Source organism: Bombus vancouverensis, unplaced genomic scaffold (assembly GCF_051014615.1).
Source record: "Bombus vancouverensis nearcticus unplaced genomic scaffold, iyBomVanc1_principal scaffold0040, whole genome shotgun sequence".
NCBI lineage: Eukaryota > Metazoa > Arthropoda > Insecta > Hymenoptera > Apidae > Bombus > Bombus vancouverensis.
Window position 1 is genome coordinate 530,968 of NW_027468931.1, and position 24,566 is coordinate 555,533.

The 24,566-nt window shown below is 35.2% G+C and overlaps 2 protein-coding genes and 1 long non-coding RNA gene across 5 annotated transcripts; 2 read left to right on the plus strand and 1 right to left on the minus strand.

Moving 5' to 3' along the window:
- Positions 1 to 1,631: 1,631 nt before the first annotated feature.
- Positions 1,632 to 17,639, minus strand: LOC143304561 (uncharacterized). The gene is made up of 4 exons (XM_076627023.1): positions 17,501 to 17,639; positions 16,938 to 17,099; positions 16,430 to 16,663; positions 1,632 to 10,184 (listed from the first exon to the last, which is right to left on the minus strand). The coding sequence occupies exon 4, from the start codon at positions 6,097 to 6,099 to the stop codon at positions 3,469 to 3,471; it is 2,631 nt and encodes an 876-aa protein (XP_076483138.1). The 5' UTR covers positions 6,100 to 10,184; positions 16,430 to 16,663; positions 16,938 to 17,099; positions 17,501 to 17,639; the 3' UTR covers positions 1,632 to 3,468.
- A 40-nt stretch (positions 17,640 to 17,679) lies between these two features.
- Positions 17,680 to 20,576, plus strand: LOC143304567 (venom serine protease Bi-VSP-like). The gene is made up of 4 exons (XM_076627035.1): positions 17,680 to 18,870; positions 19,170 to 19,265; positions 19,337 to 19,491; positions 19,820 to 20,576. Exons 1-4 carry the CDS (start codon positions 18,567 to 18,569, stop codon positions 19,973 to 19,975), a joined length of 711 nt encoding a protein of 236 aa, XP_076483150.1. The 5' UTR covers positions 17,680 to 18,566; the 3' UTR covers positions 19,976 to 20,576.
- Positions 20,577 to 22,303: 1,727 nt separating this feature from the next.
- LOC143304583 (uncharacterized) lies at positions 22,304 to 24,305 on the plus strand. 3 transcript variants are annotated; one of them, XR_013061265.1, is made up of 3 exons: positions 22,304 to 22,516; positions 22,666 to 23,274; positions 23,419 to 24,305. It is a non-coding gene; the product is annotated as an uncharacterized LOC143304583 (long non-coding RNA). The 3 variants fall into 3 exon arrangements; XR_013061264.1 differs by having other exon boundaries at positions 22,666 to 23,017; positions 23,203 to 24,305; XR_013061263.1 differs by having other exon boundaries at positions 22,666 to 24,305.
- The last annotated feature ends 261 nt before the right edge of the window (positions 24,306 to 24,566 follow it).

Genomic DNA, 24,566 nt, shown 5'->3' on the forward strand with positions numbered 1-24,566 from the left:
CAAGAATTAAATTCTTGAGGAAAAAATTTCCGGAATTTCTTATTTACACGATTATAAAGAAATCCATAATAAAAAGGAGTTGCTTTCTAATACTTCTCTTCCTTGTAATGCCTATGTTAATGATAACGAGGTTCGACTTTTTGTTTTTAAAGGGATACTGGAAAATTTGAAAGTACAGTACCATTGGGAAGAAAATCACGATATTGAAAACGATATTTGCAAGTAAATTTCCAAAAAATCTGTTTTCAAATTTTCGCTTTCTATTTCACATTAAAAGAAAGGGCTGCCTTCTTTCTCTGCAAGACAAAACAAACATTCTGAATCTCGTATCAATGAATGATGTCAATAAGTTATTTTGCTTTTCAGATTGAACAATATTCCAGATTTATTCATAATTTCATACTACGCGAAGAATAGACTTTCATAGGTATACAAAGGAAATATTAAGTATAGGAAAACTCTTTTTCGTTGTAGGTGACATATGCTTCACGGTTGAACACATGTATTTTTGAACACATATAAATGAAAAAGTACTCTTATGGAGAAAAAGAATTGATACCTTCGATTGACATTAGATAATGTATATAAACTTATGAACAATCACTATCGGTTTGTATTTTAGGTGCACACGCAGATTTGTTGGAGTTCTTATAAAATGTACATCCTGTACGAACGTTTTATTCTTCCAAATTTTACGATACTATGTCTCATATAATAACTATATGGATTAAACGTAATATAAATGATCCGAAAATAGACTCGAACGACATTAATTGTCTTTCTATTTATACCAATATCGAAAATACAAGTAAAGCCGGAGCAATAGTATGCAAGAATGGACTATTCATTATTTTAAACCAAATCATAGCATATTCAGAATGCACAGTATTATCATGAAATGTAAATGAATCAGTTGTAAACGAACGATTTTACTGTAAAATCGTTGCCTCCTTTTTTTCATCTGAAATATAGCAGCAATGAGTACATTCTTTTAATATATAATAAAACGAGATATCTTTATAAAGTTACATATGTCATCACTGGTAACTGTTATCTCGTATGACACCAAATATACCGTTAGTATGGAATGATATTTTTATGAAGATATACTTTAATGATAGATTTTATGAATGAAACGTTATATAAGAAAAATTATCTCTTGTCATTCTATGAAGTGTAGTAGCTAACGAAGATTAATTTTACGAAGTATTGGAGCAAAAGAGAATTAAAAAATTAAAAAGATCTAAATAAGATTGTTCGTGTGGCTTAATTATCTCAATTCTGGTACACCACTTGTTACATTCTAACTAATTAGCGCTAAACAATAACTTGCAAATATTAAAGATATTAACACCTTAATATTAACACCTAAAGGTTTTCAGGAAATTTTATAATATTTGATTATTGTATATCTAGTCATTGATTGATAAAATTTCTTGTATAAGCATAGATCGAGGTTGACGTCATACGCAGATTGCATATCATTGACAGGTATCGTTTTAATTTATTTTATGGCTAGAATCATTTGAATATTATACGAATAATTATTTCCATTCGAACGATTAATAGATCACGTACCTATAAAAGATATATTATGAAAAAGACGTGACGAAACAAAAAAATATTGGAAATTCCGTTGTCTGTTGATTTTTATTTCCATGTAATTACATATGAAATGGGTAATTCATTAACATCTCCTCGAATCGAATATAATTCGTTACACTTCACAACGATTCAAATAATGGACGGGAAATATATAATAAGTTTCCTGTCCTTGCGTTAAAATAGTACTGTACAAATCAGATGATACAGGAAATACCCAAAAAACCCAATTACATCCACATTGCATGACAGCACACTTGCAATGGATTTTTGTGATTTCAATGTCACAGACAATGACACAACTAATCAGAACACGTTCGAGGCTATAGACATTGAAATTACCGCGTGTTTAATACGTTTAAAGCATAAATCTAAATTTCACGCGATTATTTCTTTGTACATTGTGAAACTCTTAAATTATCTTAATCGAATAAATAATCCTAATGTAATAAAACATCTTGAAATAGACCTAAATATCTGAAACAGAAACTCGAAGGATAAGAAATCCTAAAAGGTACTAATCCTAAAATAACAAACTCCTAAATAATAAACAAGTGATAAAACCTGTTATAAACAATAAACCTTACCTGGAATAATCAAATCCTAACTAATCGAAAATAAAATAAGGCAAGCAATTCTTAATCTTTCAAGTAATTTTTCCGAAAACACAGAAAGATAGAGAAATTAAAAAGACGCAGCACAAATTGCAGCACAATGAAAGTTTCAGAGCGATGAATACGATCGTATTAAACTAAATAATTTTCAAAAGTGAAATTACACTGAAACGTATATCGATGATATTTGTCATTTCTACGATCTGTTTCGCTTGATCGTGCTTCTTTTCTGATGTAAATTCAATTTATAATACGAACTAAGTTTTCTTTATTATTATTAGTCCTGCGTCTTTTTAATTCGTCACTTCTTTTATTTCAGAACAATGACGGGCTCCAAGATGCTGTTCGGATGTTTGGCGTTATGCATCCATTAGTTCACGTTTGTACTTCGAGTAGTACAGCTCAAGGTTTGTACTTCGAGTTGTCTTTTTCCATGCACTTCAAATTCCAATACGATCTGGTCACGTGGCCTTCGTACAATTTCGAAATTTTACCTGTTTGGTAATCGTCAATGAAAAAAGAAGTTATGCGTGACCTCAACACATTGAAACAATTTTTATGATTTTTTATTTGCCGGTTGGTCAGCAAGTTAATGGAAAAATTTCACTTAACTATTCGCGTTAATTTCTTCGGTTTAACTTTTGGGAAATGCTTCGTTAGCTTCGGGAATATTCCAACGATTCGTTTTACGTACAAAATAAGCATGATAAATATTACATCACGGTAATGTAATATCGGAATATATTAAAGGTGTAATTTTGTCCGATTAATTATAATTTATTAATAATGGATTGAAAATACAGATATTAGTTAGACAGAGAAACGATGTTTGATTAACAGGAAAACTAAATGCAACGCTCGTATTTACAACAAATAACTTGACAACTATTTGGTAACTCTCTCTCTCTCTCTCTCTCTCTCTCTCTCACTAGCAACTCTAACACTCGACAACACTCGCAACTCAATTCTAACGACTCTATGCTTCGACGTCTCGATCAACTCTGATTCTCGCAACACGCACACTTTTCGATTCGCCTTGGATAGCGAAACCGTCTTTCTTCTAACGTTGTCTATTGTTTCCCTCATACCTATGTAAGAACTACCAACTACGTGCCTTTAGTCACGTAGGCACTCTTAAATGTAAACGAACCACAGAAACACGACGTACACGGTTTTTCTATTTTCAGCCGATCTCCAAGCAAAGCTATTCTACGATATCACAATCGGCCTTTCCTGACAATCACATCTGCCCTCAGATGTGCTCATCATCGCCGCTCGCACTTACATCACTATCGTCAGCATTCCACCATTTCATGTGATCGGCTGCCGTGGAAGTTGTACGTGGCCCTTCGTGCTCCCCCTCTCGCTGCACTATGTATCGGTCATTTCGCAGGACTTTTATCACCCGATACGGTCCAAGAAACTTCGGATGCAGCTTTAGCCCGGGACCCCTCTGCATCCTCTCGATTGCCACTAGATCTCCCGTCCTGTATGCTGTCGCCTTCTTGCGTCTCCTGTTATACGCCCGCTTGTTTCGGATTTGGATCTCCTCAATCCGTCTCTTTGCGTCCGCACGCAGCTGATCTCGTTCCTCTTGGAACACCGCGGCCTGTTCGTCCTCGATGCTACTGCTCCTCTTTCGCTCTTCCTCTATCTTCCTCTCCGTTGTTTGTTTACCCATTTCACTCTTGTCAGGGGCTTTGATCGTCGTGGCAGCATCGTGACATTTTCGTAGGCTCGGTTCGTACATGGAAGACGTTAACAACTTACCATCTACCGAGACTATGATCTCTTCTTTTTCGAAGGTCTTCACGTTCATCGTGTCCTCGACAATCCCATCGTCGTCCTCGTCATCCACATCCTCTGTATATCGAATCTTCGTATCGATATTATTGGAGGGATTCCGCGCGTGCGACTTCCCTTGTCTTCTCGTTCGCCTTGCATTCACTCTCTTCGAGTCTATCCGAAAACTTGAAACAACCCTCACACCCGCAACGCTATCCTTCTCAGTAAATTCGCAAATATCATCAACAACATCCTGTTGCTGTTGTTTAGCCAGATTCTTCCTCCTCGTGATGTTCGCTAAGTCCTCCTGCTGGCCGCAAGAATCCGACGAGGACACCATCTCGTGGTCCACTTTACCAATCACCACGTGTCTTGCCACTATTCTCCGTTCCTCCGACACTTGCTGCACAGCTGCCCGATACTTCTTCAAAACTTCTGCTAACTCTTCTTTATTTTCTTCCAATTGCGACAGTAGCTCAGTTCGTGCGCGACTAGCTACATTAACACGATCTTCTGCTTCGGAACGTTGCCGCAGTACTTCCTGCAACGAAGCCCGCGTCTCATTCGGTTCTTGCTCCAGTGCCTGTTTCGCTTTAACTGCAACTGCTCTAGCGCATTCTGCATCTTCTAACTGGTTCTTCAGCTGTCGTAAAGCTGCTTTACCCGTCGAGTCACCTTTCGATCTCTCCAGCATCGTTTGAGCGTCTCTTAGCAATGCTTTGGTTCTCTTCAAATCTCTTTTTAGCCTATGTTGCATGTCCTTAACGTGTGACAAATCTATCTCACTCGCCTGTGTCTCTACATCTATCTTGAGGACTTCCGGACACTCATCGGGATTTTCGTCCTTTATTCTACTAATAAAAGATTCTCCCCCTTTTATACTTATTTCAACAGTGTCCAAAAAGTCTGCGCCAATAATAAGCGAATGTTGCATCACTGTGTCTGGAACTACGTGTATGGTTATACAGTACGACTCATTGTCTATAATAATGTTCGTCGAAAATTTCCCGAGCGTAAAATTCCTTTCGGAACCGACACCGCCAAATCCAACGATTTCCCGACTTAATCTGGGCGCTCCGATTTTCACATGCTGATCTGCTCGCATTAGAGTCAGCTCACTACCGGTGTCTATCAACGCGCTCAATTCGAAATTTTCCATCTTAACATCCTTACCACGCCTTGTTTGTAACGACCGAAACACGCTGTAAACTTTTTTTGAGGGCTCACCCAGTGCCTTGTCGCATTTTGATGCGATGTGTCCGTACTCCCTACATTTGAAGCATTTAGGTCCTCTCGACTTGCTCGGACACTCCGCACACACGTGCTCCGCATCACCGCAATTGTAGCATCGCGCCTTCCTCGCATCTCCAGATCGACCGGGTTCCTTGTTCCTCTCGGTTTCGGACAGCTTCGCCACCGGCTTTACCCTGCTACTCTTCGGCTCCTCAAATTTCGTCCTCATCTCCATATCTCTTTTTATCGCTTCGTAGCGCCTGAAACGCTCTTTTAATTGCTCGATATTCCTGGCTCCGTATAGCACAGTCTTGTTCGCGACCTCGTCGGGAATGCCTTGAATAATGTAGTCTATCAAGGATTGCGTATCAACCCTTCCTTGTTTTGCAATCCCGCACATGTGATACATATATTGTTGCAGACTCTCATCTGCTTTCTTCTTTCTATGGGATAACTCGCCATGTATCTGTTGGTCGCTTACTACATTTTCAAATTCATTCCTCAACGCCCTTTTTAGCTTTGCCCAGAACTTCGCGCATCGCTCTTGTCGTACGAAGGTCTGAGCGGAGCCTGCGAGTAATTTCTTAGCATAGGCCACCATGTGGGCGTCTGACCAACCCCACACTTCTGCCATTTCCTCGAAGTCTTCCACCCACTGATTTACACTCAGCAGATCATCCACGCTGAATTTCTCTAATGAGTCTTCCACGTCTTTAAGACTCAACATCGAACCGACGCATATACTTCTGCTGATACTCATCGCGGTCCTGATACACCGCTCGCGTGCCTCTCCTGTATTCTCGCGCGCCTTGTTTATCGTCCTCGCCTTCACTTTCGTCGGAGCTCTCTTCTTCCGACGATACATCGTCTCCTTCTAGGGCCGCCTGTAGCCGCGCACTCTTCCCGTTACCTTCAACCCCAAGCTAACGAGACGCGCTCTCAGCTCTTTCGTCCTCAGCTTCTCGAGGTCTTCCTCTCCCTCTTGACTGCGTTCGGCTCTCTGCTTGCTTCTTAGATCTCGCTGGTTTGTTGGTTCTTCGCCACGCTTCGAATCCTTAGGAGTAGATCGACCAGGTTTGCACGCTCTGTTCAACCTGGCAACCAGCACTGATCTCGCACCGGATATAGGCAGATTCATCTGTGCGAGCTTACTCCTCAGCTCCTCCAGCGTCAAATCCTCTTCACCCGACAATCGTTCGTCTTCAACGTTTGCCATTTTATTCTATTCTTTTCTACTCCCGCACAAATAGCTCCGTTAAATCGTATCGTTTCTCTGTCTTATTCAATCCCGGACGAGCCCCCATTTGTAATATCGGAATATATTAATAATGGATTGAAAATACAGATATTAGTTAGACAGAGAAACGATGTTTGATTAACAGGAAAACTAAATGCAACGCTCGTATTTACAACAAATAACTTGACAACTATTTGGTAACTAACTCTCTCTCTCTCTCTCTCTCTCTCACTAGCAACTCTAACACTCGACAACACTCGCAACTCAATTCTAACGACTCTATGCTTCGACGTCTCGATCAACTCTGATTCTCGCAACACGCACACTTTTCGATTCGCCTTGGATAGCGAAACCGTCCTTCTTCTAACGCGTTTTTAAAACGCGATGGCGCTATCACTTTCTACAAGCGTTGTCTTTACATTTCCGATGGTCACGGGCACATACGACTGCCAGATATACAATGTATTATAAGAGTATCATTACCATACTTTTCATGAAAAGAGCAATTTTTCTTGATAACTATATTCTGTAACATAGATTGAAGTCGCTGATTTGATCCCTCTGATATCGTTGTCTTATGAGAGTCTCGCCTGGTCTTGATTGGTTCTGTTGACTCTTATCGTTGTGAAAAATCGATTCGTTGTGTACCTTTTTTGTATAGAGAATTATTTTGTGGTAGAATATAATGTTGTAATATTTGTGGTCTTTACTTTACTAATTTTGTCACTGAGCCGCTCTTTGGTTCGTTGAGCGATTCATATTCCGCATATATTCCGTACTTGCTTCGCTTGGTACTTTTATAATTTTCGCAGTTACAATAAAAAATTTAATTCTCAACAGATTAAAGATTTAACCTCTTGCTTTATAGTGTACAATAATTTTTTTTTTTTTTTTTTTGTATAGGTTATGTGATCCATAGTTTGAGTAAGTAGTACATATATATATTTACGTGACAAGCTTTCATTTCAATCTATATTTAAGATTAATATTTTATCAGTTTCTGTTCGTAACAACATCGAAGTAGTCCATAAATTTGAAGAGTATAATTAAGGAAGTTATGAAGCAAGAGGTTAAGAACAAATTCTGAAAGAGGTTATGTACAACTCAGTAGTACTGCTTTACATTACTTTGCGAATTACTTTTCAAGCATAAAAATAGTTTAACAGCCACTTATAGTTACTTCCTTACCATTACATTCATTAAATTCGTTTGATTTTGTAAACAAAATAACCACGCTGACCAGTCTCTCATTTAAAATAGAATTATTTTGTCATATATCCAACAGTTTACTTTCTCTTCGTAAATATTATTAATAATTTTATCAATTTCGTATACTTCCATCCTTCGTATAAGTGACAATGAATCAGAAGAGTTTCATAGCAATATTGAACAACATACAGTCAACTACAACACCATTAGATACATCCACCATACAGTCAACTACAACACCATTAGATAACAGCAATACAATAGATTATAATTTTCTACGTGTCATTGATTCATCATCATCATTTTCCATTTTTTTAGCATATGTAAAAACCATCCAATTTAAAATGTTTAAATAACAATAGCCTATACAATATAATTTTATGTAAAAAAATTGATTATACCGTGCTTTAAAACCGTGCTTTAAAATCGATATTCGCTGAAACAATACATCGCTCTGCGCTTCCAATTTGTTTTCGCACGAAGAATCAGTCCACTCATTGTTACCGTCACCATCTCTACCGTAATCTATATTACTCGAATAAATTCTATATCTTGATTGGAAAATCACATATTTTAACGAACTTCCTTATTTTTTGTTTTTTATGACTTTAATTGGCAATTTCCATAATGTTCTATAACTTGACAATAGACTGATAATATTTCAGGATATATATATACATACATCATGTTTTTGAGGATTCTGTAGTAAAATATATTATAATAAATTATAGGAAAAGCAAACTATTTAAGAAAAAATTACCACCTTCGAGTAATAAATTATAGAAGGTTACCAATGTAATTTAAAACTTAAAACTTAAAAATAATCTATTACACGTAACAAAGAAAAAGATTTCTTCGCAAACGGTAACTCGAAAATTACGGTCATTGCTGTAGAAACATAGTTTTACAGGGAGAAGAATTTCGCTAGAAACTCTCGACGATGTCACATCAAGCGAAAATTCAATAAAGCGATTACTAACCATACTACCAGCGGCAATCGTGTTACGGCAATTCGTAAATAAGTTAGTCTTCTATTTGCAGAAACGTCTCTGGCAATATCGTCACACTCTTGATTACGTCGGCGCTATCAAATGGTCTTTGGAAGAAAGTTTTCCATTATCTACTTTTGCCCATGGCGTCGTTCCAACAAATGAATTCGAGTTCTGAATCGCTTTGTCTCGTATTACGACTTTATAACGGTGTTTCTTTAAACTTTAAACGATCGTAATAAATGTATTTACCCTGAATCATTTATAAACTGAACCGGAATATAAAATTTTATTCCGCAAAAATCATAAAGTTGAAAGTTAGGAACGAATAACAAATGAATAACCTAGTTTCATTAAAAGGCACGTGGTTAAGGTACGCCAATCCGCGTAATAACTTTGACACTCCAATTATTATAAAATATGTATCCTTAAGGGATTTTTTTGCGCGAATGCAAAATACTTTTCATACGTGCATAAATACTGAATAAATGGGACGTGATTTTCAATATTTCTTTTTGTAGAATTTATAACAAAGTAACTTTTTCACAAATGTTTTCGCTAACATTTTTACAACGTAAATGTCTTCTTTTGTAATTAATAATTTCAATATTTCTCTGAACAGTTTCGTTGCGATAAAAAAAATATACAAAGCTTATGACGTGCTTGTTTAAAAATATTTATACGGAACAAGACTTTGAATTTGTCAGACCAATCGTCCTAACGAACGAATAAATTAAACGACTCGTAACAAAAAATTATTCCTGTCATTGTTGAGTGGCGGAAACCATTTATAACACGTCCCATACAGCGTAGATCGCATACACGGCTTAGGATGTATTTTTGGTACTTATATATACTCTATATATATTCTTACTCTATATATACTTATATGTACTCTATATATATTCTCTATCTTAGATATACCATAAAATATTTCGTGAAATCGCGTATTCGTGTCTAATATCAGGGATTCTCTTTCCATAAGTCTGCGTTTTCTATATTATCTTTCTTCCTTATCAGTAGGCATTCTCACAATTTGTGATTAATACTGCTCGTACAGGAATGTTAGGTTTTTGACGTTGTAAAATTTCACGTGAAATAATAATGCCTATATATTGACTAATTTATCAATTAATTAAATCCGTGTATATCAAGTTTTCTATAATTTAGTACTTTCGTGTAACTACAGAAATTTGATGCAATATAAAACTTGATTAAAACAGCGATTCATTAGGAAACGAGAATAATGATGCAAATATTTTTTGTAGCCATTATATAGGATTTCGATCGCATAATTAATCAGTATCAACATACCAGTCTTTAACGGAAGGACAGAAAAAAGGGCAGACGGTACACAGACCACAATCATGATCATTTTCATGTAGAATATCAAACTGCCGTACATCTTCGAAAATTTCGTTAGTCGTAAGAGAAGCGATGAGAAGCGTAAGAGAAGTCGATGAGAAGCGGTTATTTCAACCACCACTGTGTAGGTACTGCACTAGCCAGAAGTATCTGCGACAGAAATCAGAATACACTCTTTTTCGCATGGTTGGATCAATTTCGCGTGGGACTAACCTGATTGAACCTAACGCGGGATAATTGTGTTAGGGAAGTGATACATTTACACTGTACATGAGAGTGTGTGTGTAAGGGCCAGAGGGCGTCAAGGTCTTAGTGGAGACAAAAGACTGTTGCCAGATGTTAGAAGAATCTAGGATAGTCGGTTGGCGACAAGCGTGCGTGCAAGACGTTCTTCAGAGTGTAATATAGATGTATAACTGTTGTGTGGGAAATATAGTCAATTATTTGTATTCCCAAATCCTCGAATTTCCTTAACATGGTAGCAGAGCGTGGTTACTAGTTTTGCAAGATATTTAGTGCGTGGTTACGATCTTGCGAGTGAGTTTTCAGTAAAGAAAAAAAAACTTTCAGAGGAACAAAATATACTTCGAGCACGTAGGAACGCTTGAGTAAGAAAAGAAAAAAAAAAAAGAAGAATCAATTAAAATGGAGAGATCGGAAATCATGATACCTATATTCGATGGTGAGGATTATGGAATGTGGAAGCAAAGAATCACGATGTTTCTCAAATATAAGGAATGCGAGGTTGTTACAACTAGAATGAGGAACGAAAGAGACGATGAAGACTGGGACAAAAAGGATTTGAAGGCGATGAATATAATTTATAGTGCAATATCGAACAGACAATTGGAGTATGTTAGGGAAGGAAAAACGGTGTATGATATAATAAAAAGGTTCGATGAAATGTACTTGAAAGAGTCGACGGCACTGCAGATCGTATGCAGAAGGAGATTGGAAAACATAAGACTGGAGAACTACAGTGATTCAGCATCATTCTTTAACGATTTTGAAAAATTAATCAATGAATTAAAAAGTGCGGGCGCACAAGTAAGTGAGAGGGAAAAGCTGAATTACATGCTGAATACGTTACCCGAAGAATACAGCTACATAGCGGACATAATAGACGCATTGAAAGAAGAGAATCAAACGGTAGCGTATGTGAAAAATAAAATAGAGATAGCAGAGAAGAAAAATAAATCCAATCGAGGAGAAAGGCAAACCAACGCCTTTTCTGCAAAAAAAGAAGGATGCTTCAGATGTGGAAGATTAGGACACTTTGCGAGAGAGTGTCAAAATGGCGTCCAAGCGGGAAGCAGTAACGGCTATTGGCATGGGCCAACACGTGGTCGAAACAGAGGAAAAGAGAACAAAGGCAATACGAGCAGAGGACGTGGAAACTTTCATCGTCAATCAACAACCGGCACGGGCGAGCATGGAAACTCAAGAGCAGGCATATGGATAGCAACGGCGCAAGCAGCAAACAGCAGTGAGACGAATGAAATAAGTAAGAACGAAATAGTGTGGCTATTAGATAGCGGTTGTACCGATCACATAATTAATAATATAAATTATTTCGATAAATCTATCGACCTAAAAGAACCGGTAAATATATATTTAGGCGATAATAGACCGATAAAAGCGACAAAAGTTGGGAATGTTATAAGTTGTTTTGAAGCATTCGGAAAACAAAATAAAATAAATATGAGGAAAGTATTTTACGCGAAAGAAATGTACGCAAATTTGATTAGTTTAGGTAAACTAACAGACAATAAGAATACGGTTATTTCCAAAGGAAATATTGCGAAAGTAATAGATGAGGATAATAAACTTACAGCTGTAGCGTTCAAAGAGAATGGGACATATAGAATAAAAAGTATATTGAAAGGGAAGAAGCACTTAGTAAACAGCGCCGAACGTAGTGGTATGAGTAAAAAGGAAAGATGGCATAGGATGCTAGGACACGTAAATTTTAAATACTTAAAGATTCTGGGTAAAGAGCAGCTAGTGACTGGCATACCGAATGAATTTGAAAAGGAACTTTTGAAATGTAGGGTGTGTATAGAAAGCAAAATGCATAACTTACCTTTCAAAAATAATCGAACTAAGGCTAAGGAAATAATGGAAATTATTCATACGGACGTATGTGGTCCCTTTAAGACTACCGGATTCAATGGAGAAAAATATTTCATTTCATTTATCGATGATTATAGTAAAATAGCTAGGATCTATTGTATAAAATCAAAAGATGAGGTCTTTGATTCTTTCGTACAGTTCGTAAATGAAGCCGAAAATTTAACGGGCAAGAGGTTAAAAATATTAAGATGCGATAATGGTAAAGAATATTTAAATAATCGAATTTATAAATTTGCTAGGGATAAAGGTATAAGAATAAATAATTGCCCAACATACGTACATGAATTAAACGGGACAGCGGAAAGGTATAATAGAACAGTGATGGACATGGCACGTTGCTTGTTAGCGGAAGCGAAAGTACATAAAAGGTACTGGCCGGAAATAGTTTGTACAGCGGAATAACACCAGCTCAGATAAATGACCCTCTAACTTACCTTTGTCCTCATCGACGTCAGTGATTTTAAAGCTAGTTATAAAGTGCACTTCTCAGCCAGCGTCCACGGCAGTCAATATTATTTAACGGGTCTTAACGCGATGTAAAAAGGGAAAAAGGAGGAAAGAAGGAACAGGGAAGCAAAGAGGAAAAACGAATTTTTCATTTTCTCGAAACTGGATCAAGTTTCAGGCTGCTCGCCAAAGAGTCTGTAGCTAACGAGACAAGATCAGACAAACCACGCTTTAAAATTCCCACAGAACTATAATAATCCTCGAAATCAATACGATTCGTCGATCCATCGCCTGATTAAAAAATGAGATAGGATGAAGCTCACTAGTCGGCCATTGAACTTTCAATAGTGATTCTCTGTAAATGCTTGAAATTGACGCTTGGATTCTTTCCAGATTAACTAGCTTTGCCCCTCCCTCCCTTTATCTATTTTCTTAGATCGACTTAGACTGCCACAACATATTATCTTTCTTCTTTTCTTTTCTTTTCTTTTCTTTTCTTTTCTTTTCTTTTCTTTTCTTTTCTTTTCTTTTCTTTTCTTTTCTTTTCTTTTCTTTTCTTTTGATCTTTTAAAGCCCTAAATCGCTGGCTATTTTGTATACTATATATTTTGTACACTCAATTACTCTGTAAGTCATAAGTACATATGTTTTACAACGTTATTTGTCATATTTCAGTTAAACCCCAGAAAAGCCAGAAATATATTTGCAACGTGTTTTAACGCGTCCCTGGCAAAGATCTCAAAAACGAGTTGCGACACAATTTAAAGCGACAAATAGCACCGCGTATCTCGTTGTGGTAACACACGGTTCGCCAGCTTTTTAAAAGCGCTCTCCGTTTGCTTTTTCCTCTCTTCCCTGTCTCTTCGTTTTTTCTTAACGAGCAAAACCATTTTCGCGAGGACGAGAGTACGGAAATGACGTACTGGCAATTTTGTTTTGTGATAATACAAGCAGCTCGGTTTCAGTGAATTAAACTTGGCCCCAAGCTTCTACTTATCCCTACCTTCCTTTCCTTTATTTTCCCTTCTATATCCCGTGTTACTCGTGAAGACGAACAATGGTTCAGATAGATGATAGGCAGATTTTCGAGAACTAAATAAATATACGGTCGCGGATCGGTATCCTTTACCCCTCATTGCGGATCGAGTCGCGAGATTGCAAAAGCGAGATATTTTATTATTCTGGACATGGCCGGTGGGTTTCTCCAAATCCCTATTCATCCTAATTCTAGGAAGTATACAGCATTGATTACCCTCGATGAACAATTTGGATAATAAATTGTTGTTTTCTTCGAATTCTTTTGTGCCTTTGTTCGATCCATTCTAAGTCGATCTAAGAAAATAGATAAAGGGAGGGAGGGGCAAAGCTAGTTAATCTGGAAAGAATCCAAGCGTCAATTTCAAGCATTTACAGAGAATCAAGCGGGCTGGTTAAGGTCGTGAGTTGAGCAATTATCCCGCGTTAGGTTCAATCAGGTTAGTCCCACGCGAAATTGATCCAACCATGCGAAAAAGAGTGTATTCTGATTTCTGTCGCAGATACTTCTGGCTAGTGCAGTACCTACACAGTGGTGGTTGAAATAACCGCTTCTCATCGACTTCTCTTACGCTTCTCATCGCTTCCCTTACGACTAACGAAGTTTTCGAAGATGTACGGCAGTTTGATATTCTACATGAAAATGATCATGATTGCGGTCTGTGTACCGTCTGCCCTTCTTTCTGTCCTTCCGTTAAAGACTGGTAAGTTGATACTGATTAATTATGCGATCGAAATCCTATATAATGGCTACAAAAAATATTTGCATCATTATTCTCGTTTCCTAATGAATCGCTGTTTTAATCAAGTTTTATATTGCATCAAATTTCTGTAGTTACACGAAAGTACTAAATTATAGAAAACTTGATATACACGGATTTAATTAATTGATAAATTAGTCAATATATAGGCATTATTATTTCACGTGAAATTTTACAACGTCAAAAACCCAACATTCCTGTACGAGCAGTATTAATCACAAATTGTGAGAATGCCTACTGATAAGGAAGAAAGATAATATAGAAAACGCAGACTTATGGAAAGAGAATCCCTGACATTAGACACGAATACGCGATTTCACGAAATATTTTATGGTATATCTAAGATAGAGAATATATATAGAGTACATATAAGTATATATAGAGTAAGAATATATATAGAGTATATATAAGTACCAAAAATACATCCTAAGACGTGTATGCGATCTACGCTGTATGGGACGTGTTATAAATGGTTTCCGCCACTCAACCGCATTTGAATTTGTGAACACGATCGAACAATTGACACGAATTATTAATTTCCGTCTCTACTCTAGTAACGAGGTCGAATCGTTCTGATTCCGCGCATGATTAACAAATAATTGCAGAGGACATCAATTACTTGGATGGTCTTCCTGAAACTTGATCCAGTTTCGAGAAAATGAAAAATTCGTTTCTTCTCTTTGCTTCCCTGTTTCTTCTTTCCTCCTTTTTCCCTTTTTACATCGCTTTGTTTTACATCGCAATTTACATTTATTTGTAAAGTTTGAATCTCCTCGATATTGAAGATGTTGAAGCTGCAAGTATGTATTTCATTTTAATCCATTCGAGACCGAGATTTAATTGTAAGACGATACCTAGGTGTCGGTACGATCTGAATGTTTAGTTGGAATGATTCTGTGTTTTACTCTCTCCAGGGTATCCTTTTCATACTTTGATTTTAAATCGATGACAATCTTAAATAGTATGCCTCATATTTTTAAAATATATTATATATATATATATATATATATATATATATATAATTCTATATTGAAAAAAATATGAAACTAACATGATATATACATTACTACATAAGTTATATATAAAATATGTATATTATACCCTTGCCTACTGACTGATATGAATTTCTTTCGGTCTCGAATGCGTTAAAAGAGAGCGCAAAGAAGTCGAAATTACTTATTGTGATTAGTAAAACGACCTGAGAGGCAGACAGATACAAGAAAGAAGGAATATTATATTAGCGGCATTATCATGTTTTTGCTCTCTTTAAGTCTTTCATCGAGACAGACAATCTACAGGTATTAATCGACCAATTTCTCCAAGCTGATAACTTCGAATTGATGTTTATATATAAGAAGTGTTATGTGTTAATCTGTCTAAATGTTTAAAAGGTGTTATAAATTAAATGTTGTTAAACGATACGTAATTGCCTTTTGATCGTAAATTTTACTATCAAGGGGTCTTTTATGTATGCGTAATCATTGTGAATTATAACAATTTATGTGATCGATATTAAAGCTGTTTAAAAGCATGTATTTTTTTCTATATTATTATTCTCCTATATTATTATCCTATATTATTATAGCATTCCTATATTATTATAATATCCAATTACATGTTGATACACAAGATATACAGATTATTATTTATAACGTTTTGGTTTTCTTAATTGAGTCATTCGTTTAGTACAAATGATAAGAAATTAGTAATAATTCACAAAAAAGGGATATTGTAGTAGAAATATTATAAAAAAACATTTTCTGTTTTAGTGTAGAGTTACTCCTTCTTACAGACAGTGTCGTACAAATATGTACGTCTCTGAGAAAATGTAGGTATCTGAGCCCTTACTTCCTCAACAACTTTTAGATCTGATAGAAAAAAGAAACATACGAAGTAATAAGTAATGCTTACTAATAAATTCAACAAATACAGAGGAAGATGGCTAAATCGATAAATTAACGAGACTAAAAATTAATTACATCATGGATCTCTCGCTTTTAATTTTAAGCTGTAAATTACCGATATCGGTGACTGCCATATTCTCTTGAGTTTCCAAATCGTAAAGAATCTTTCCCCAGGGATTGGTCAACTGTGTATGTCCCCATGCGACGTAACTTGCTTAAGGAACACGAGCCGGTGATATGCAAGTAACGTATAATTGATTATCATTCGCTCTGAAACGCTGAAGTAATGACCAGTGCAGTGGTCCAGTGGTCATATTGAATGCCGCTGGATATATCAGCATTTGGCAACCTAACCCAGAGAAGCAGGAAATATGAAGCCACCGAATACCAATTAACTTCGTAGTTGCACGGTTCACATTCCATCATTTCTGAATATGCGAGGACAGTCCTCTTATTGTGCTTTTAATTCTTTTATTTGTTTCATTTTCAGCAAATATACTGGTTTTTTAAATTAAGCTTCTTTTTATACAGAGTTGCAGATTATATTAATTTTATATAGAATATATTTAAGAAAGATATTTAATTTTTTGCTAGTTAAGTATTGATCGATTAAGTTACTGTACCTTTGTTCCGATAAATGCGTGCCATTTCCTCGAATCTAATATCATAGCAAATGCCAATACCTATTTTGCAGCCCTTCACATCGTTAGGGAGTTACCAGGACTGAGTGAATCACTCTCTCGAAAAGTAATCTTATTAGGAATGTCGATGTCGAATAGATGTACCTAATAACATAAAAATGTGGTCGCTAATTCTATTGCTGCAACTTTTGTAATTTAATATCAAAGTTACCAACTCCTAAACTTTAATTATTTTTTATTTAATAACTGACAGCGTTTTTATCACTTTCTTTTATTAAAAAATCTTATCATTTAATAATGTTTAAAAAGGAGAAAAAATAAGTATAATAATATTTTAAGTATGTGAAAAATTTATACAACAACAAACACATTACAACAAAAATGGGCGTTTCCCGTATCATAACGTATTTTATAAACCGTAAATTATAGAATTGGTTATAGTATACGTATGTACATATGTATATTCCTAAATTATTCCTAGATAGAGTCACTTTCTTCACCCCAATATTTTCAAATTCAAAGCCATAAAGGAATATATTACTTACCTTTCGGTGCTTTGCTATCAAAGTTCCATCGGGACCCCAAATAGTACAGGTATTGTACAATTTATCGCCCTCTATTTCAGGCATCGTACCACCAACTACATAGATGTTGTTTTCTTTAGCTGCGTTAGATGAAGCAACGCTCGTTTCACCATCAGGAATACTCTCGGCGTATTTTGGAAAGTACTCTGCATTGCAATATTTCAATTAATGAAAAATAACTGTCTTTTGTTCCAACCATAAATTAAATTGAAATGTTTGTCAGTTTTTTATTTTTTAAATTATTAAAATAACTAAGCTTTATATTTCGACTTAATTAAATATGCAATTACTTAGCTAATAGTATATATAATAAATTGTTTCTACAGGTTCAAAATGAAAAATGAATATTTAGAAATATTTAATTACGACAATGCTATTTGTGTTAGCATCAGTGGCTTGTTACTCAACGACTTTGCTAGTACTTTTTGAAACATAAAGTTAGTTTTCAATTAACACTTATACTAGAGGCGGAATTATAAATGCAAAATAATTGATAATACTAATTTATAACTACCTAATTATTAGTATCTTAAAAAATATATTTATACAAAAATCACGATAATCATGGAAATGGGGAAATCCTATATTCTCGAATCAATTCACAATTTATTTTGTATATTAATTAGATTCCGCGCTCATCAGTACGTACTCACTGGCGACATCGAGAAAATGTATCGGCAATTCCTCGTACGACCAGAGGATCGGAAATATCAAAGGATATTATGGCGCAGCGCGAGTGGAGAAACAGAAACATATGAGCTTAACACCGTAATACTCTTATCATAGAAATAGAAGCAGTCCTCAATTCCCGCCCGCTAACTCCTATCTCCACCGATCCAAATGATCTCCTAGCCCTCACTCCCGGACATTTCCTCATTAGCGATTCATTAATGTGCTTACGTGATCGAGATTTCAGAGACATTCCATCGAACCGACTCTCCAAATGGCAGCATATCCAACAGCTTAAACAACATTTTTGGAACCGCTGGCATAAGGAGTATTTGAACGAGCTAACCAACCGCAATAAATGGAGCAAGGGTGGACACAGCATCCAAAAGGGCACAATCGTCATCCTCAGAGAGGACAACGTTCCCTCCATGCATTGGCCTCTGGGCCGAGTTATCAAGGTTCATCCAGGCGCCGATGGTGTCATCCGGACAGCTACAGTTCAGACGGCAAAGAGCATTTTGGATCGGGGCGTCAAAAGGCTTGTCCCACTGCCAATTCAACCCGATCTCGAGAAACCCGAACAACTAGCCACCGAGACGAAATAAGATGGGAACTTCAACCACACCTCCCTAGTTTGATCGGTACCCTCTCAACGGGGTTAGGTTTGTTTTGACCGCAGCACATTGTGCACATATGGATGGAATAGAAAACATACACAATCATAATATTGCCATTCTTAGATTGGTGGAGGAGGTGCCATTTTCGAGTAACTCCTCAATATATATATATATATATATATATATATATATATATATATATATATGCTATTGAGTATTACTGAAGTATCATATCCTGAAATTTCTTACTGTACACATATATTGTGTCATAAAGCGTGTACAATTCTTTCTCATACTTTTGGTCATTCGTTTCCTGCATTTTCATTTATTTTTTTATTTTTCAGGGTACGTATATCCCATTTGTACGAAAGAGCCCCTACGAAAGAGCAACTTCGTCGGCTATAACCCCCTTGTTGCTGGATGGGGAGCATTAAGATATAGTAAGTGATATCAATTTTATAATAAAATTAAACAGTTCCAGTCTTAAATATCTTTCTTATTTTCTTCGTAGGACGACCACGACGTAATGCATTAATGGAAGTACAAATGCCAGCGATTAAGAACGCCGAATGCAAAATAGCTTATTCCAAATTTCCTAATGCACCTGATATCACTGATGGTATAATATGCGCCGAACATGCTCAGGGTGGAGAGGATTCTTGTACGGTAATTAAGTTACAGAGTTACTACAAACTATACGGTATCTGAAGACACGTCAATTCGAATTAACATCAAATCGACGTCTTAAACATTAGAAATAATAGATAAACACAATTTAATAGTTTTGCCCACTTCTCACACCTCATTATGGTATTTAATCTAATTTCCTTCTAATCTTAGTTTTGCTCAAAATACATATAACATGTACATTATAAATTGGAGTATTTCTATACACAAATCAATAGAAGATTATTACTGTATATAAGTATAATTTCAATACAATTCGATCGATGTATTTCAGTATCTTTGATTAAAAATTTAACGATCCTTTCAGGCTGACCGCGGCGGACCACTGCTGATACAACATGAATTAACCTCGTATTTAATAGGTATTGTGTCTTACGCTTATAAGTGCGGCACAGCTGGCTATCCCAGCGTTTACACTAGGGTCACATCGTACCTTGACTTCATTCTCCAAGCGATGCAATAATATGATATTACTGTTCCATAAATATCATTGTGTAAAAAACGTAAAGTTGGATTTTCTTATTGTGGAGATAAGAAACAGCTCAAATTTACATTGTTTTGTACGTTACAAATTATAGGCTTAAAATGTACGAAATGTAACTTTGAAACGACACTAATTTTTTACGCACGATAAACCTCCACGACTTAGGTATGTAAAGATGATAAACGTATATTAATTCTATTATTTTGGTAATAATAAACCAACTTTCTGAGAAGTTCTGTAAATTTCGTTTCTGTTGTATCAAGAGAATAATGGAATATTCCACTTAGATCGTATACTTCTTGCATGTACATACAAAATTTTCCGGCTAATCTAAAACACTTCATAAGATAGAGAGCTTCTGGAGATTCGGACACAGAGAGTGCATAAAATACAAGATAAGTCTCGTGTCTTTCAAAATTATTTTTTATTCGCTAAAAACGTCCTGTGTACTCATGCAATCACATGCAACCTCGAAACTTCGCTTATTTTTTATCACTTTCCAATTCAATACACTGTTTCTGCATTTTTGACTATATGTAAGAGAAATTTCCATTCAGCCAAAGGTGTACTTACAGATTATAGATTCCTATACGACTCTCGGTAAAAATTTATCCGCACTCCAGATAGTTAAAACTTCTGTCGACCGTACTGATCCATCTGCACTCTTCGTATGACGTCAATATCTGTTCAGTGCTGCTGCGTAGGTTTCATTGTGTTACGTCAATTCGTTTGTGACCGTTGCGCGAGTAATGGCGCTTTGCAATGGCGATTTGCAGGAAAACAGTGCAGGACGCTGTGATTCGTTTCTTGTGGTCGGAGGTTATGTTTGATGCCTATATTTATCAAAGATTTAATGCACATTATGGAGAAAGTGTTTTGTCACGAAGTGTGTTTGAATGGGCACAAAAGTTCAAAGAAGATCGCACAAGTGTTATGAAAAAACAGCTGGACGCCCGTCCACATCCACGATGACAACATTGAACGTGCTCATGAACTTATGCTCTATGGAATAGACGAGTGACACTGGATAATGTGGCAAATCATTTGCAAATCAGCCACGGCTCTGCTTATGCAATAGTGCACGACAGATTTGGGTTTTAAAAAGTTTGTGCGAGATGGATGCCGAGAAAGCTGATGAAAAGGTGAAGACGACGATGCATTCGTGGTTCGCAGCTCAGCCCAAAACATTTTTTAACGAGAAAATACGAAGGTCCTTCAGCAAATGGACAAAGTGTATACAGAAATTGAGTGATTATGTCAAAAAATGATGTATGTCTTTTTTGACAATTGCTTAAAATAAATTCTACACCGACAGAGCGGGTAACTTTTTACTCACCCTCGTAAGACACTTAAATTTCCAATCTATTATGATGAATAAAAGAGCTTATACTATTAAATCTAATTGTATTTTGTTGCATGAGAGTACACGTGTATGTGATGTACATTACCTTTATATCCCCTTGAACGCTTCAATATTGCGCATATATACTATATTTTGTACAGCTTCTATAAAATTTTGTATGTTTGTTTAGGCTGTTAATCTAGTTAATGGAGTACAAAGAAGTGGCACAATGATGTGGGCTGATGACATTTATAATTATCAAGGAATCACCCCTACATTCGCTCAGGTATATATCGTTGACTATAATGTATTTAACATATATGATTGTTAGAATATTAATAATTAATTTTTAATTCTATCAGAATTTTAATGAAACTGTCCCTTGGGAAGGAAGAACTGATACCTTGATATCACGGTTTGTACATCCTATATATACGACAAATTTTAGAACATTATATAACGAAGAACCAGATCGCCGTGGCCATGTGATGTGAATAAAAGGACTTGAATTTGATGATATTTTTATAATGTTAGATAACATAACTAAGTATCTTCACAGTAAGATAGGATGACATGGTTTACATGATCTTAATGTTGTTCACTTGAGTGATGATATTATAAGGAAAAGTGTAATATCACAGGTAGGATGATTCATAATTTAGAACTACTAACTCATGTATGTATTAAAAATTAAAGAAATATATTAAATTTTATAGGATATTTATGTTTAGTAACCAGTAATTCAGAGATTGGTATTCATGGTTACTATAACGAGGCTGTAGAAACGCACCCTTTCTTCTTTGCAAATGGTCCTGTATTTATGTCTAAGCCGAAACTGGAACCTCTGAATAATTTAGATTTATTCTTGTTATTTTCTAAAATACTTATCTACAGTATACCATAAGGAATGATACCGTATCGCAGCTAATCAAGTGCCTTAAGAAACATCAACAGGATATCTCAACAGGATATCACAGTAATCCCTTATCGACTGATATGTAAGTAAAAGTTATGTGTCATTGTTATACACAGTTATGTGTTAGTGTTATACACAGTTATTTATCATTTTCTATTAATTCAGTTGTAGCCACTACAATATCTATGACACTGGTAGTAATTATGAGAACAATAATGATGTTCTATAAGGGGAAATGATGATTAGGAACAAAAACTTACAGGTAAGTCAAAGTCATTTGAAAAGAAAGTTACTAACTTAGAATTTTTTGATAAATAATAATTGTGCAAAATATATTGGATTTCAAATTTGTCAAAAATTGAAATTTAAGAAGCATTGTAATAATATAACATTAATATTTTGATTTTTCAGGAGATGTCATGCGGTGGATGGATAATATGTAAAAAATATTAAGCAGTATATGAATTTTCATATTGCGTAGAGATAACAAAATGAATTTTAAAAAATGTCGACATGGTAATAAGAAATAGCATCATGACAAAGAATATATAAAGACAGTTTCATTTTTTATAAATAAAAATTTGTTGTTCCAGATTTTGAAATATAGTGAAACGTTTAATTAGTATCTTAATATCTTTAAATAATTATTATTTTAGAATCAATTGTAATTGTATCATACGTACTTTTGAATTCGTGCAAGAACATATGTAATTTTGAAGTAGTTATTATTAGGAAATTGTTAGACGCGAACAGTATGCGAAAAGTTAGTATGCAGTGTAATAATTATCAATCAAAACACAAGAATTAAATTCTTGAGGAAAAAATTTCCGGAATTTCTTATTTACACGATTATAAAGAAATCCATAATAAAAAGGAGCTGCTTTCTAATACTTCTCTTCCTTGTAATGCCTATGTTAATGATAACGAGGTTCGACTTTTTGTTTTTAGAGGGATACTGGAAAATTTGAAAGTACAGTACCATTGGGAAGAAAATCACGATATTGAAAACGATATTTGCAAGTAAATTTCCAAAAAATCTGTTTTCAAATTTTCGCTTTCTATTTCACATTAAAAGAAAGGGCTGCCTTCTTTCTCTGCAAGACAAAACAAACATTCTGAATCTCGTATCAATGAATGATGTCAATAAGTTATTTTTCTTTTCAGATTGAACAATATTCCAGATTCATTCATAATTTCATACTACGCGAAGAATAGACTTTCATAGGTATACAAAGGAAATATTAAGTATAGGAAAACTCTTTTTCGTTGTAGGTGACATATGCTTCACGGTTGAACACATGTATTTTTGAACACATATAAATGAAAAAGTACTCTTATGGAGAAAAAGAATTGATACCTTCGATTGACATTAGATAATGTATATAAACTTATGAACAATCACTATCGGTTTGTATTTTAGGTGCACACGCAGATTTGTTGGAGTTCTTATAAAATGTACATCCTGTACGAACGTTTTATTCTTCCAAATTTTACGATACTATGTCTCATATAATAACTATATGGATTAAACGTAATATAAATGATCCGAAAATAGACTCGAACGACATTAATTGTCTTTCTATTTATACCAATATCGAAAATACAAGTAAAGCCGGAGCAATAGTATGCAAGAATGGACTATTTATTATTTTAAACCAAATCATAGCATATTCAGAATGCACAGTATTATCATGAAATGTAAATGAATCAGTTGTAAACGAACGATTTTACTGTAAAATCGTTGCCTCCTTTTTTTCATCTGAAATATAGCAGCAATGAGTACATTCTTTTAATATATAATAAAACGAGATATCTTTATAAAGTTACATATGTCATCACTGGTAACTGTTATCTCGTATGACACCAAATATACCGTTAGTATGGAATGATATTTTTATGAAGATATACTTTAATGATAGATTTTATGAATGAAACGTTATATAAGAAAAATTATCTCTTGTCATTCTATGAAGTGTAGTAGCTAACGAAGATTAATTTTACGAAGTATTGGAGCAAAAGAGAATTAAAAAATTAAAAAGATCTAAATAAGATTGTTCGTGTGGCTTAATTATCTCAATTCTGGTACACCACTTGTTACATTCTAACTAATTAGCGCTAAACAATAACTTGCAAATATTAAAGATATTAACACCTTAATATTAACACCTAAAGGTTTTCAGGAAATTTTATAATATTTGATTATTGTATATCTAGTCATTGATTGATAAAATTTCTTGTATAAGCATAGATCGAGGTTGACGTCATACGCAGATTGCATATCATTGACAGGTATCGTTTTAATTTATTTTATG